The sequence below is a fragment of the Somniosus microcephalus genome, unplaced genomic scaffold, assembly GCF_052327205.1.
Source record: "Somniosus microcephalus isolate GS21.2 unplaced genomic scaffold, FLI_Smic_1.0 unresolved_chr9, whole genome shotgun sequence".
NCBI classification, from domain to species: domain Eukaryota; kingdom Metazoa; phylum Chordata; class Chondrichthyes; order Squaliformes; family Somniosidae; genus Somniosus; species Somniosus microcephalus.
This window is the reverse complement of record NW_028225187.1, coordinates 16699295-16715796: the sequence shown is the minus strand read 5'-3', so window position 1 is coordinate 16715796 and position 16502 is coordinate 16699295. Positions and strand designations below refer to the sequence as shown.

The 16502-nt window shown below is 43.1% G+C and overlaps 1 protein-coding gene across 1 annotated transcript; it reads right to left on the bottom strand.

Moving 5' to 3' along the window:
* Nucleotides 1-2012: 2012 nt before the first annotated feature.
* Nucleotides 2013-14963, bottom strand: LOC147084829 (chromosome-associated kinesin KIF4A-like). The gene is made up of 8 exons (XM_085979543.1): nt 14859-14963; nt 13168-13278; nt 10287-10439; nt 9579-9676; nt 6774-6903; nt 5866-6036; nt 3572-3670; nt 2013-2120 (listed from the first exon to the last, which is right to left on the bottom strand). The coding sequence occupies exons 2-8, from the start codon at nt 13192-13194 to the stop codon at nt 2028-2030; spliced, it is 771 nt and encodes a 256-aa protein (XP_085835669.1). The 5' UTR covers nt 13195-13278; nt 14859-14963; the 3' UTR covers nt 2013-2027.
* Between the last annotated feature and the right edge of the window lie 1539 nt (nt 14964-16502).

Sequence of the window (16502 nt, the reverse complement as noted above, 5' to 3'; positions counted from 1 at the left end):
AAGAGGCATTGAGTCTGGTTATGATCAACTCATTTCCTTTCCATATCAGAGGTTTTTAAATCACGATAAGGAAGTGATCAGATAGCCTGATCAGCCATATTCACCCATTCTCTCCTAATCATTTACCTGTGTGTGGGGGGGGGGGGGGGGGGGGGGGAATTTCCCACTGAATCCATTTGTTTCTCCAACTCTAGACGCCTTTGGCCCCAACCCATTATGATACTTCTGCTATTGTTAGTTCCACTGAAGTATTGTTAGTTCTACAACCTTCTCCAGACTTCCTCTTCCTCCTGTACCCTTGGGTCTTCCAGTTCTAGCCTCCTATGCATCCTTACTCCCACTCCACCAATGGTGGTGGAGCCTTCAGCTGCTTAGGACCTTTTTAAGCTCTCTGGAATCACTGCCCTAAACCCCACTGCTTCTCTCCAAAAACCATCTTTTCACCCAAGCCATAATCATCTCTTCTAAACTCTCTTCTGGCATTCTACATAGAATTTACAGCACAGAAACCGGCTATTCGGCCCAACTGATCTAGGCCAGTGTTTATGCCCCACACAAGCCTCCTCCCACCTACTTCATCTAACCCGATCAGCATAACCTGTGTTTATCTATCTGCCCCTTAAATGCATCTATGCTATTTGTCTCAACTACTCCATGTGGTAGCAAGTTCCACATTCTCACCACAGAGTAAAGAGTAATTCAAATTGTCAAACTGCCATGGTGGGATTTGAACTCACATTCTCTGGATTATTAGTCCAGGCATCTGGATTACTAGTCAGGTATTATAACCACTAGACCACCGTACCCTTTTTGTACACTGAGCCTAAATGATTCACGGCCCCAAATGGTGTGGGTGAAATCGAACCAGGGCCACTAACCTCAATGCTTGAATTCCCAACATGCGCTTCCATCTCAGAAATCATTGCGCCAGGAATATTAAAATTTAACAGTATTTCCCCTCCTTCCACCTCCATTGACATGTCACACAGCAATGGTGAGTAGAAGTAGTTCTCAAGGAATCTCCTGGATGACTGTAGCACCTAGTCCCCAAGAGAACTCATTCTGTAGGCACTACATTTTCACCCTTGGGAGCAGAGTTCAAGTACAGGCCAGACTGGTTGAATGAAAGTCTCCTTTATGTGCAGAGTCCCAGTTGTGCTTCTTAAAATGCCTTGGATGTTTTATACATTAAGTGTGCTACATAAAACTACAAGTTGTTGTTGCTACAATAGCAAAATACTGCAGATGCTGGAAATCTGAAATAACAGAAAATGCTGGAAACATGCAAGTCAGGCAGCATTAAGAGTCAACATTTCGGGTCGAACCCTTAGTCAGAACCATTCTGACGAAGGGTTCGACCCGAAACGTTGACTTAGTTTCTCTCTCCTCAATGCTGCCTGACCTGCTGAATGTTTCCAGCACTCGTTATTTTAAGTTGTTGTTGCTGTTGCAAGACATGGGCTCAGAGAATTCACAAAAGTTTGTGGAAAGGGTATTCTAGCCGGGTACAGAGAGAAAAACAAAGATTCAGGTTTTCCAGAGTGTCCTTTGTGAACTGATACTTAACAAGCAAAGCTTTTAGCATCCACTAAGGAACCTGCCACAAGCCTTTATCAATTAATGACTATAAATAACAAAAAGGACATTAGAAACTAATTAGGAATAAAGCACCAGCTTTCAGCAAGCCAAGGAGAGGCATTAGGTAAATGTTGGGCAAACATTGGTACTTGGAGTATGGTTAAGAGCAGAAAAGTGCTTGTGTATTCCTTCAATGTAGTGCTCGGTGTTGCAATGCTTTGTGGGGCTCCATGGTACGTAACTAAGTGGCCAAAAACAAAGTTTAGACACCCTAGCATAGTCCCTTGTATAAATGCAAGACTTTCTTTATCACAACCCAACAAGGCTCCAGAGAAAGTTTCAAATGTAGTCTGGAATGGAGGCAATATTTCAAGCTGCCACAATAATTTTTATCTTGTAGCTGTACAGTTTCCCTTATACCCTTTCCTGTACTCTAGACTCCACTGCAGTCACCATTTACATACCTGTTTATATGTTTCATTCTCTTCCATCAGCTGCTGATTCCTTTCACACAGCTCTTTCATCTTCTTGATCTCTTCATCCTGTCAGATTGAAAAAGTTTAAACATATACTTTCTCAACCCCTCCACACACAGAATTGAGGTTCTCTTCCCTCATCTCATGGCTTCCTGCTCTCCCCCAATTCAACTCTCCACATCACACCCTTACAGATGACCGGCTCCCAGAAATGTCATCTACATGTTGACCTTCACATCGAGGATAGAGAGATACATAGATACAGGAGAGTTTGAGTACATAGATCAGAATATATTAAGGGATTCACATCTTGAGTTGGAGACTGTTAGCTAAGGTTGAAGTCCATGGAATTAAAGGCAAATTATTGACCTAGTTAGGAAATTGGCTGAGCAGCAGGAAACAGTCGGGATAATGGGCAAGTACTCCAATAGGCAGGATGTGACTAGTGGTGTCTGGCAGGGATCAGTGTTGGGGCCTCAGCTATTCACCATTTAATAACGACTTAGATGATGGCATAGAAAGCCACATATCCAAATTTGTCAATGACAAAGATAAGCGGCACTGTAGATGAAAGCATAAAATTACAAAGATACGGATGGATTAAGTGAATGGGCAAAACTATGGTAAATGGATTTCAACCAATTTGGACCTAAAAAAGGATAGAACAGGGTACTTTCTAAATGGTGAAAAGCTAAACACAGTGTAGGTTCAAATCCAGGTACATAGATCATTATAATGTCGTGGACAGGTACAGAAACAAAACCAAAAAGGCTAATGGAATGCTGGCTTTTATATCTAGAGGACTAGAATACAAAGGGCTAGAAGTTATGCTGCAGCTATACAAAGCCCTGGTTAGATCACACCTGGGGTACTGTGAGCAGTTCTGGGCACCACACCTTAGGATGGATATATTGGCCTTGGAGAGAGTGCAGCATAGGTTTACCAGAATGATACCCGGACTCCAAGGGTTAAATTACGAGGAGAGAATACACAAACTAGGGTTGTATTCCCTAGAATTTAGAAGTTTAAGGGGTGGTTTGATCGAAGTTGTCGAAATATTAAGGGGAACAAATAGGATAGATAGAGAAACTATTTCCGCTGATTGGGGATTCTAGAACTGGGGGGGGGGGGGGGGGGGGGTGCAGGGGCAGGGGAGAAATAGTCTAACAATTCGAGCCAGATCTTTCAGGAGTGAAATTAGGAAACACTTCTACACACAAAAGGGTGGTAGAAGTTTGAAACTTTCTCTGCAAATGGCAATTGATGCTAGATCAATTGTTAATTTTAAATTGGAGATCGATAGATTTCTGTTAACCAAAAGGTATTGCGGGATATGGTGCAAAGGCAGGTATATGGAGTTAGGTTACAGATCAGCCATGATCTCACTGAATGGCAGAACAGGCTCAATGGGCTAAATGGCCTACTCCTGTTCTTATGTAGCAGAATATTCCTCTAAAATTTACACTGGATCATGGTGATCCAGGCAAGGACATTCATTATTATTTTGAAGCACTTACTTGAAACTTAAGCCTCTCCAGAAGTTGAGCCTCTTGATCAGGAGAGGAATCGTTTGTTGGATTGGAGTTTTGTGGAAACTGACTAAGCAGATAGAAGACCTGGGAAGAACATCAAGAGTCAGTAAAATCATTATGGGCAGTTTTAAATTGCCCCAGTCATTAATATATATAGTTCAGGCAACAGTCAATATAATGCAGTTCATTCGTTTTGGTCATCCAGATACCATAATTGGGATACTGATCAAATTGAAGTGATTTTTTTTTATTGTAAAGCTTACTTTGTTGTGGATTTTTCCATTCAAGGAGTGCACACAACATAATATTTTCAACAATTGAGAAATTAAGTAGTCTAACACTATTGACCCTCTCCCAACACAAATTTCCAATATGAGAGCATGCAACCTAAAAGTTAAATTTAAGGCAAATTGAGAGTTAGTTCCATTAAAATTGAGATTTGTATCAAATAGTAATTGAATAAATATAAATACATCTACTAGTCACAGTAAGGGGCAATCCATGCAATTGCACTACAGGCTCAAGTGTTACATTTAGAGAGGAGGGGGAAGAAGAGATGGGCCTTGATTTCAGAATCTAGAAATTGAAAATGTTACTATTCAACCGTAGCTCTATTGATCAGGTTACCACAGTGACTAGAGAAATCCAAATCACTGCAAAGGGGAATTTGCAAAATACAAATCTGCACGTGTATAATAATCATGGTCTTACTCCCTCTGATTTACTCCAGCTCTCATTTCCTCTATTCACCTTGATTTGTGCTATGCCACTATTTTGGTTGTGGTTGTTGGAGGCCAATCATCTTAGTTCCAGGACATCACTGCAGGAGTTAATCAGGGCAGCTTCCTAGGCCTAACCATCTTCAGCTGCTTCAATGATATTCCCTCCATCACAAAGGTCAGAATTGGGGCTGTTCACTGATGATTGCAGTGATCAGCTCCATTCATAATTTCTCAGATAATGATGCAGTTCAAGTCTGCAAGCACCAACACCCGAACTACATACAAGCTTGGGCTGATCCGTCGCAAGTAACATTCGTGCCACACAAGTGGCAGGCTATTGATCCAACACTGATAATTCCAACAAGAGAAAGCCTAACCCGCTCCCTATGATATTCAATGGCATTACCATCACCATTTGGGGACGCACCATTGACCAGAAACTCAACTGGACAAGCCACATAAAAACAGTGGCCACTAGAGCAGGTATTCTGTGGGTAGAGGCTCACCTGCTGACTCCACAAAGCCTCTCCACCACCTTCAAGTTAAGAGTGTGATATAGCACCCTTTGCTTGCCTGGGTAGGTGCAGCTAGAATAACTCAGGAAGCAGACTGCTTGAATGGCACTTCATCCACTAGCCTAAGCATCCAGCCGCTCCACCACCAGTGTACACCATCAGCAAGATGCACTGTAGTAACGTGCCAAGGCTTCTTTGGCAATATCTCCCAAACCCACAACCTCCACATCTTGGAAGGACAAGGGCAATAAGTGCATGGGAACATCACTGCCTCAGGATCCCCTCCAAGACACACACCATCCTGACTTGGACATGCACCGGGTTCCTTCATAGTCACTGGCTCCAAATCCTGGAACTCCCTACCTAAAATGGTATGGTGGGGCCATCATCACCAATGATCACTAATTTTTTTTAAATTTATTTTTTGGCCTGCACAGCCCCTTTCTCTATTCAAATGCTGGCTTACCGGCTGTGCGGCCTGTGGAGAGCTGCGCGGCTAATAGGGAACATTGTTCACCACATTGACTGCAGGAGTTCAAGGTGGCAGCTCACCACCACTTTCTCAGGGCAACTGGGGATGGGCAATAAATGCTGGCCTTGCCAGCAGCACCCATATCCAGAGAGCGAATTAATTAAAAAACAAAAAACAAAAGACAGATGGACCTGCTCACAGGGCTCGGTCTGTACCTCTTGAATTAGTTATTGGGAGCAGCACAAGACTAGTCGCCCCTCCAACATCCCTATCACCATCAATCTCGAACTGCAATTTTTTCCTTCCTTTTGGACTCCCTGAAGTTCAGCCATGATTTCCATAATGTTTGAGACTTTTATGAAATCATGCGCAGAAAAATTGCAATCATTAAAGCAGCTCTACATCTTTGACAGATGCCCAGGAATCTGAAGCAGACAACTCCAATAGCACACCAAAGCAGTGCACTACTGGGCTACATTTAACAAAGCTACAATAGGAAGAACAAGCTGAGCACTTAAGTTGGGAAAAGGAAAACAGTTTGTCTAACTACCAAGATGGCACAATGTTCACCTTCTCTTGGTGCTGCTGTTCTTGCTCCAGCAGCTGTTGCTGATGGTCAGTCTCCATCTCAGCTATTTGGGTTTGCTCCTCAAGTAAAGTCTTCTGTAGCTCTGCACTGCCAGCTTTTGCCTGGTTTAGTTCACTCTCCATTTTACAATGTGATACTTTACACGACACCAGCTTCAAAAGGAAGAAAATGTTATCATCTTCTATTAAGAGCAAAGGATCACCAGATGCACCCACATCAAAGAGAACAGTAAAGTAATCTTTTGTATCATTTTGGTTATTTTTAAATGAACGAACATAGCACTCAGGCACTGGCTTAGAAGGGTTACCGAGTTAGACCATGCAAGAGTCAGAACATAAGAATAATCCGGAAGAAAAGGCCTTTTTATCCATCCCCTAAACTCCATGGGGTAGAAATTAGGCACTTCAATTTTTGGGCACATGGCGTGCACAGCGCAGGATCCCTGCCCTGAATGGCAAGGCCTGGGATGTCTGCGATATTGAACCTTGGACCTCATTAACATCAAGCCATCATAAAGAGCCAGCTGAATAGTAAATAAAGATCAGGCCCCTGCTAGCATTGCAACAGCCCTCGGGTAAGTAAGAGATCAGGAGTAAGTTCAGGAGATAGGAGTGGCAGCGATCAGGGACTGGGGGAGTGTTGGCCGTGTTCTTTAAATGTGGGGTCTGGAGGAGCACGCCTACCCCTCCCAACTGCCTCAGGGCAAATCAATCTTGCAGTAGGAGCCTTAAGCAGGCATCAGGGCCCTTATTTCCACATGCAATGGGTTGGGTTTGTTTCAGGCATTGGCACTTCAGGTGGAAACTTGCACGCACAACCTACTCATCATACTAGGGCTTAGTAGCACCCGAACAGCAAACGCTGCATGGCCAGGTTTATAGGTCCTCACCTCGCTCATTAGCCACTTCAGTCCACATTTAGCCTCTACAATAGTAGCAATGGTTTCCCATCGATGCTTCAGTCTTTCTTCATTGTCTGCATCCATCAACTTCTGCTGGAAGCGAGCAATTTGAGCACTCCTACAATAGCAAGAACACAAGTGGTTATGCAGGCCAACTCTGCTTCAGCTATTCAAGCCAAGCAAGCAGCGTGAAATTTCCTTTTACTAAACATTGCCGATCAAGGAACCCCCATCAGACCCATTGATGGACAGCTTGGGTACCAGAAAAGAACATCTCAAGTTTGACTTCACTTTTAACTTGGGACTATCCAAATTCTTCAGCTTCCTCAAATGGTTTAGCTCCCAAAGACAGACAGACTGGCATTTATATAGCACCTCTCACGACCACCAGACGTCTCAAAGCGCTTTATAAATCAATGAAGTACTTTTGAAGTGGAGTCACTGTTGTAATGTGGGAAATGCGTCAGCCAATTTGCACACAGCAAAGTCCCACAAACAGTAATGTGATAAATGACCAGATAATCTATTTTTGTTATGTTGGTTGAGGGATAAATATTGGCCAGGACACCAGGGATAACGCCCCTGCTCTTCAAAAATAGTGCCATGGGATCTTTTACGTCCACTTGAGAGCGCAGACGGGGGCCTTGGTTTAACATCTCATGCAAAAGACGGCACCTCCAAAAGTGCAGCACTCCCTCAGCACTGCACTGTCAGCCTAGCTTTATATGCTCAAGTCCCTGGAATGGGACTTGAACCCACAACCCAAGGACTCAGGAGGCAAATGCGCTACCAGCCGAGACACAGCTGACACTAAGTCATAAGATCACAAAAAATCAAAAATTCCAATGGTGCAATGTTGATTCAGTGCATTTGTATATATGAAACAGACTAGGTCAAGAAGGGGAGAGAGACACGAAAGAGGTTTGGAAAAAGAAGAAACAGAAGGCAGAAAGAGATCTCACTTTAACTTTCATCTATGTAACTGGAAGTATTGTAGCTGTAATCCATCTTAATCCCACATACCAACACCACCAGCTTTAGATACCAAAATAATATTTAATGGACCATGAAGATGTGCCTCAAGGGCCAAGTTGTCAACTAGAGACTGAACAGTTGTATTAAATCTGACTCTCCAGAGGAGCACCAGAGGCTAACTGAAATGAGTTCTGAACAGATGCAAAACAAAACGCCCTCTGGCTAGAACAAGGTCATCAATTAACATTGCTTCCTCTCCAAGTGCCAAAACTTAAAGCACAAACTCAATGACAATCTCCTGACTCCCCAAAACATTTCCACCATCTACAAAGCACAAGTCAGGAGTGTGATGGAATACTCGCCACTTGCCTGGATGAGTGCAGCTCCAACCTCCAACAACACTCGAAGCTCGACACCATCCAGGACAAAGCAGCCTGTTTGATTGGCACCCTATCCACAACATTCACTCCCTCCACCACCGGTGTACCGTGGCTGCAGTGTGTACCATCTACAAGATGCACTGCAGCAACTCGCCAAGGCTTCTTTGGCAGCACCTCCCAAACCTGCAACCTCTGCCACCTAGAAGGACAATGGCAGCAGGCGCATGGGAACACCATCACCTCCAAGTTCCTCTCCAAGTCACACACCATCCTGACCTAGAAATATATTGCCGTTCCTTCATCGTCACTGGGTCAAAATCCTGGAACTCCCTCCTTAACGGCACTGTGGGAGTACCTTCACCACATGGACGGCAGTGGTTCAAGAAGATGGCTCACCACCACCTTCTCAAGGGCAACTAGGGATGGGCAATAAATGCTGGCCTTGCCGGCGACACCCAGATCCCATAAGCAAAAAAAACTGGTCTTGGAAAAGCTCAAAACATTATCTGATTGCACAAGGTGGTGTGTGCAATTTTCCTTCACCAAAGCATTCAAGGTCGCCAGGTTATAAGATTCATAATCAATGCACTCAGTGGTTACAATTTTTAGATTTGAACTGAAGAAATTATTTGGAAGATTCGCTCCAAGTGCTCCAGCAAACCCATCCTTCATTTCAAAAGAACACTTTTCAGCAGTTTAGATACCTAAATTGCCCTTTGATAGATTGCCCCATTCTCTCAAATTTGTTTGACTGAATACAAGCAGTGAAATGACTTGTTGCTGTATAAAAAGGTTAAAATCACATTGTGGGTATAGACCCTCAATACAAAAAAAGTGGTACCATGTGGAGAAAAATTTCATGCTGAACTTAATTTGATTAACAAAGAAATACTGCCAGAAATAGAATTGGCCAATGATCTGGTGAGGAAAATCAGTTGACCTTTCCCTCCCAAACAGAGCAGCAGCAAGATAAGGGCTGTGCTGGCAATGAGAAAGCCAGAAGGATTTCCAAGTCATAACCATTATATAATAAAAGAACTAAAAAAAAAAAATATAAAAAAGACAGGGCTCAAGATTACACAAAACAGGAAAAAAAAATATCCTTAAAAAGGGTTGGTAACTCTACTACTTTCCTCCACCTCCCCCCCAGGAACTAGCCACAAATTAGGTTGAAGATAATGAATGAGAAGCCTATAATTTGCCACAAACTTTTATTGAACACTTCTGTAGAATCCATGAAATATCCCAATTAAATGTAATCTTATGCTGTATACAGATAATTAACTCAGAACTTTAATATAAAAATACTGTTTGTAAATATTGCATCTAGAAATTTGCCTCAAGAAAATGCAAGTCAAGTATGATAGATTTAGCAGCAGTCAAAACAATTCCACATGCAGTTCCCAGCATGAACCTCGATTCACTCCACAACAACTACCTGAGCTCTATTTCGGTCTCCATGCTTTCAATCTGCTTGTTTAAAGATGGATCTGGCTCTGTAGTTGTTATTAGCTCAGTCAATGTAAAGGTCCGCCGCTGCAAAAAGAATAGACAACATACTGAAACTAGAGAAAGGCTAGGGTGGAAATTCCACTTCAAATGGGGGAAAAAAGTCACCAATTTAGGTCAAAAAAGATGATCCAGAACAAGAGATGGAGGGAAAAAAAAAAGACAAATCTGAATTAACAGAAAATGCTGCATGTGCACAGCAGGTCCTTAAGCTTCCAACAAGTGGATAGGTTCACAGGGCTGATATTTCCAGCATCATTTGTTTTAATTTGTCAGAATAGGATATTTGACAATTAAAAAAAAAATGTACACATGTCCAAAGTATCCAGCACTTTGTAAGCAGCAAAGTACTGTGGACTTATCCCAACTAAGAACCAAGATGCTAAATAAACTTACTACAGGATCTTTTTATCTCTTGTAGAATGGAGAGCAGGCTAGATTTGAACACAACCAGGATATGATGTTCCAAGAAGCTTTGCCATCTCATCCCTTTGCAACCCGAAAAACAGCGAAGACCCTTTGTCATACCCATCTCATTTTTGACTAGTTCCAAATGCAAGGAAATTGCCTATATACACACACAAATAAAACAAGTGGACAATCTTTCGTGTCCCTTTGGTTTAGAGCCTGTACCTACCCGGAGTTTGGGTGGTGGAATATGGGCCTCTTTCTTCCCCATGAGAAAGGCGAGTTCCTGTGCCAGGACCTTCCTGTCATCCAGTAGAGAGTTCAGGTGACAACGAGCCTCCTCGATACACACAAGTACCTCTAGCTCATTGGCCAGCCAACTCTGGGACACAGAGGTACAAGAAAACAATTAAGTGAGGAAACATTTCATGCACAAGGTATGCATGTGTTAAATGGAGTGGTTGTAAAGTGTGTTGATCAGGAAACGATAAACAAGGGGTAAACCTATAAAGCCATCAGCATAATAGTTGGCATTAGTAATGTCAAAGAGTGTAAATCAATATGTATATTGTTGCACAAGGTATTAGTCAGTCCCCATCTGGGGCTTTGGTCATCTAACTGTAGGAAGAACATAGAAGCAAGCAACCAAGATAATTGTAGAGATCAGGAAAGGTGAAGGAAATTGGACTGGTTTTCCTTTTTGGGGGGGGGAAGGAAATTTAAATTTCAATATTAACAGAATTGACAAAACGAATCCAGGCAAACTTTACTATGATGACTGGGTTCAAATATCAGTGGCCAAGTTTCTTTTAGAAAAGGAAGTTAGGAATAAAAAGGGGAGTCAGCAAGGATCACCCAAAAATGGAGCAGAACATATGGAAAGACTAATGAAGACAGTACAAATGGGTTCAAGAAGCAATTAGATACATTTCTGGAGAGAAAAAAAAAAGGATTAAAGGACACAAGGTGGACACGCAACTAACTGTTTGAAACAAGACAGGTTTGTCTGGTCAACTGTCTTCTCCTGCTCTGAAAAAATTACACTCTGGTCCTGACCATCTCAGTTTATCAATACTTCCTCTCTTCTCCAATCTCAATTGCTTTCCTTCTGTTCTACAACAAATGGGCCATTTGGCCCATGCCAGTGTTTATGCTCTACACACGCCTCCTCTCACCCTACTTCATCTAACCCTACCAGCATAAGCTTCTATTCCTCTTCCCATCACTCATGTGCTTATCTAGCTTCCCCTTAATGCATCTGTACTATTCGCCTGAACTACTCCTTGTGGTCGAGTTTTCCACATTTTAACCACTCTGGATAAAGAAGTTTCTCCTGAAATCCCTATTGGATTTATTAGTGACTATCTTGTATTTATGGCCCCTAGTTTTGGTCTCCCCTACAAGTGGAAACATCTTCTCCATGTCTACCCTATGATAATCTTAAAGACTTCTATCAGGTCACCCCTCAGCCTTCTCTTTTCTAGATAAGAGCCCCAGCCTGTTCAATCTTTCCAGATGTGTATAATTCTAATAAAATCTTTTTCACACCTTCTCTAATGCCTCTATATTCTTCTTATAATATGGAGACCAGGACTGCACACAGTAGCCCAAAAGAGTTTTATATCCGAAATTATGCAGTGTTCATTGACAAATTTAGTTTAAATCAACGTTATTGTGCTGAATCATGAAAGAGTGATTTTTTTTTTACTGGAATGCAATGTTAGAGATTTTATTTTCTGACAGTTTGCCCCTCAGCTGAAGATTATATGGGATGCAGTTCCATTGGCAACTGTTACTCTCTGGCAACTCACTCAAGTGACCATTTTTCATGTGAGCCTATACAGTGAATGTTGGCAGGCTACTTGACAACTGGAGGCATTACAGGCAACCCTGACACTGCCCACTTGATGTCTACACATACCTACTTCCACCAGGAGCCACTGGAGAGTATGCCAAATGCCCCATTCCTGCCATCCAGTTAAGAACTGCTAACTCACTACAGACCTCCGATCTCCTTTAACCAGCTGAATTATCAAAGAAGTTTGCAGCTCAAGGTTGACCTTAAAGGAAGGCGAGACATGGCATACACTACTAACAATCACCTTTCATTATTCAAATGGTGGAACACAAAATAATGACTGATGGATTCAAAGTCCAATAAGCACAAGCATCATCAGAAAACCCTCCAATGCAAGTTGACATTTGTCACATCATGCTTGTATCCAAAAAGAGAATTGGGAGTCTTCCTTGGACATTTATATTTAAAATAGCATACATCATCTTTCAGATCATTTAAAAGTAGGGATGTCAAAGACAAGGCCTGGAAAGACCACAACAATTCCTTTCTTTGTTCACATGATGCAATGACGACTTTAGCTTCTGCTCAGCCTCAGTTGTTTAAATTTCTCAGGCCTGGAGGAATGAAAACAGTTGCTCTGCAATTGGTGTATTGAGGAAGGAGCCTTTTTGCACCAATTTGTAATCAGCCTTTACCATTTTTCAAGGCCTAGAAAATTTAAAGTGGTGAGGCTGAAGCTTCCAAGTTTTCATGATTGGGGTAACAATAGCAACAGCAACAACAGTGAACATCACAGGGGAAGTAAGCAGTAGCCAAGGACAGCAGCCAGCAGTGGTCTAATCCAGCAACAACATAAAAATCAGATACCAGCACCTAGCCAATTTTGCAGAGGGAGACTGGAATTTTGTCTATTGCAGGGGATGATACATTTACATGCAATTATTTATGGCCCATTTACTGGTTGTGGCATAGTTATCTGATCCACTATGAAAAAAACCCTGGGTTCAGATGCCTTTTGGAGGCACTTTTATGTCATTTGCTTCACATGTTTAACAGTTAGCTGGGACAACCTTTGGCTTTGAATATCCAACTTGACTAGACTTAGAGTAAAGGTTTAGTGTGAAATACATTCCAAGCAACATCACTGCTGCAATGAGTGATGTAGTTATACACATTTTGCAATGATTTGCATAAAATAGCATTAGGCCAGGGGCAACAGCACATCAACTGTAAAATTAGCAGTAAGTGTTGAGCTACAGCACATGCAGAATGTCTACAATGTAAAGTAAGCACAATGCTTTACTCATTGCACCTTCACTCTGGCAGCAGTGCCTTCCATTCCTCTGTTTGATTCCTTGCGTTTTTCAGTGGCATCCTTCTGCTTCTGTAATGCATCACGCAAGCGCTTGTTAGCAGCGGAAGCCTGGGGAGAGAGGAAACCATAGCAACTGATTCCAAAGAGGAATACATGCAAAATAGTGTGATCAATGCCTACGAACCTTTACTCCTAAGCTTTCCTTGCACAAAGCCCAGCTTTCCTTGCACAAAACCCAGATTCTTTCCAAGAAGGAAGAAAGTTAGTAAATGCCAGAGAACACAACACTCAACTCTGTAGACTTACTCTTGGACTGTCTCAGGTAATTCCTCAGAGGACGCTGATCAGAGCCCTCTTTGACCAAACAGTAGAACACGTAGTCCTCGATATTGAAGGGGAGGGTGCGGGGGGAGCACGGGGAAAACCCAAAGCTGGGAACGTGGAGGTCCTCGTTATAATTAATTTATTTCGTTTCCTGCCCAGCAGCTGGCCAAATTGACAGGCGTATGCGTGGGTTGGGGGACAATCAGTTTAAAAACGTTTAAACCCCCCGCCCATGAGGTTTTTTTTTGGGTGGGGGCGGGGGGTTTAATAGCAAGGCCATATACTCTGGAGACAGAATGATAACCAACGTTTCATGTTATTTTGTGTTTAATTATGGGCCACATGCCTCCGGACATGAGATTTGATGAAGAATAACCCAAGATAAGCCCGGGGCCAAAACTTCTCACTCAAATTTTCAATTTTAACAGATCTAAAAGCAAGCCAGGTGCCATGGCTGGAATCACCAAGAGGACAAACATTTTAGCTACAGGAAACTTTCTGCTATCCGGCACTGAGCTGGTGCCGTTAGATCAAAACTGCCGGACAAACCAGCGCTAATGTTGAAACATATGGAGATTTTGAGCTCCGTATCTGGCAACAAACCCTGTTGCTTAGCAACAGCTTCTAAACAAACAGTCAGCCGTACCTTGCAAGCGTCTCTTTAACTTGGCAACAGCTTCAGCGAGACCTTGCAGAGCCGGACAGGTTTTTTTCTTTTCGTTGCTTTTTTTTCACCAAACGAAACTGATTTTTGCCGGTGGCTCAAGCATTCCGGACAGTTAACCTCCGGATAAACCAAAGTTTCCTGTAGCAGAATTTCATTTTAAAGACTGGCGTATTCACAAGATATACAGGGGAGAGAGAAGGGAGAACAAAGGAAACTTGCAGGTTTCCCCATCATGTCCTCAGGACATCTCAAAATGCTTTACAGCCAATGATTCACTTTTGACATGCTCGGAGGGTAAGTGCAGCAGCCAATTTGGATGCAGCAAGGGATATAAAATGATCAGTTAAACTAAGCGGTTAGTTGAGGGACAAATGTTGGCCAGAACACCCTTTTCTTCATTGGATCTTTTAATACCCAAACAGGGAGACTAAGCTTCTGCTAAATGTCTCAGCCGATAGACAATGCAACATTCTTACATCGTTCTAGAATGTGTTCCAAGTCCTGGAGTGGAGCATGAACCACCCGCCATCTCAAAAGAAGAGCGCGCTGCTAACTGACCAAATTAACACTGTATTAAACAACTTTACTACGAACGTTCTGTTCCTATAAAGCAAATTCCTCATTCACTGGATGGCAGTTAGGAGGAGAGAATACAAATTATCTTTTCAAAGTCTCCAAGGAAGCTGCCCACACTCACCTCTTCAGTCTTGCGCCTCAATACATTTGCTTGCTGTTGGTAATTTCGTTCTAGTTTCAGCAGTTCATACTGTCTTTTTCGGTCCTAGAAAAGAATGGATTGAATAGATTGATCCTGAATGTAAATTGAACATACTCAGCATCCTCTTTCTCCCACATCCCAAGCCAACAAGAAAAATGCTAATTTAATATAGAAGCAACTCTGAAGTAAAGAGGCCACTAAAGGTGTAAATGTTGTCAGACAGTACCCATGCACTACTCTACCTTCATGGTGAAGTGAAAAGTAAACAGGTAGGCAAACTACTTTTTATAAGATACAAATCTGTTTTTATATTTCTTGCAAGAGCTTTTACAAGTGTGTAAAAAGGAATAGATTAGTGAAAGTAAACGTGGATTCCTCAGAGGCAGCGACAGGAGAAATTATAAATGGGGAATAAGAAAATGGCAGAGACGTTAACAAATATTTTGCATCTGTCTTCACAGTAGAGGACACAAACAACATACTGGAAATTGTGGGGAACCACAGGTCTAATCAGAGTGAAGAACTTAAAAGTAATTAGTATAGAAAAAATTAACAGGGCTAGAGGAGACTGCAGAGGTAGTGGATGCATTGGTTTTGATCTTCCAGAATTCTAGATCCAGCTCTGGATTGGAGGGGGGCGAAAGAGGGAGAGAAAAAGAGAGAGACAGAGAGAGAGAGACAGCGAGAGAGAGAGAGACAGCGAGAGAGAGAGAGAGAGAGAGAGAGAGAGAGAGAGAGAGAGAGAGAGAGAGCACGCTGAAGATGGGCTGCCGAATTTAGCCATCTAAGTGGGGGGAAAAAAAAAGTTTAAAAGTTAAATTTAACTTTAGTCTAAGTTAGCTCAGTTTAGTTTAGTTTTAAGTTTAAGTTTAGTTTAGTTTAAGCACCTAAGAAAACCTAAGAAAAAAGAGCGCCAAAAAGAGCGTCAGAGAAAAAAAAAAGAAACCCGAAAAGAGGAAAAAAGAAAAAAGACAGCGAGAAAGAGAAAAATAAACCCAGGGAAAAATCTGGATAGCGAGGCAGCAAAGCTGAGCCCGAGCAGCAGCAGGAACACGGAGCCTGAAGCACCACAGCAGAGCCCGAGCAGCAACCGGAGCACGGAGCCTGAAGCCGGAGAAAGGCCCGAGGAGCCGGGCCGAGCGAGGCACCGAAGAGAAGGAGAGCGAGCAGCAACCGGAGCAGACCCAAGCCAGTCAAAGAGGCGAGTGGAGAGGTAGGGGTACTGGGCCGGGCCGGGTCAGGACTGTCGGGCCCGGAGAGCGAGCAAGCCCGGGGCCTGAAACCCGAGAAACTCCGGGGCCGGAGAAACTCGGACAAACACCGGGCCGGGCCGGGACTGCACAGCCGAGCCGAGGGGCTGGGACCAGCGCAGAAAACAGCCTGGTGAGTCAGAAAAACCGGGGGCCTGAGACCGACACGACGACGCGAGGAGATCCGCCCGGGGCGCGGAGAGCGAACGAGTCCGGGGCACGGAGAGTGGGCGAGTCTGGGGCACGGAGAGAGAGCGCGAGTCCGAGGCCCGGAGAGCGAGTGAGAGAGTCGGAAGAGGAAAACACCAGGTCCGGGGAAAAGAAAAGTTTTACCTAATTCTACCTAAGTTTAATTTTATTTAAGTTTAGTTCG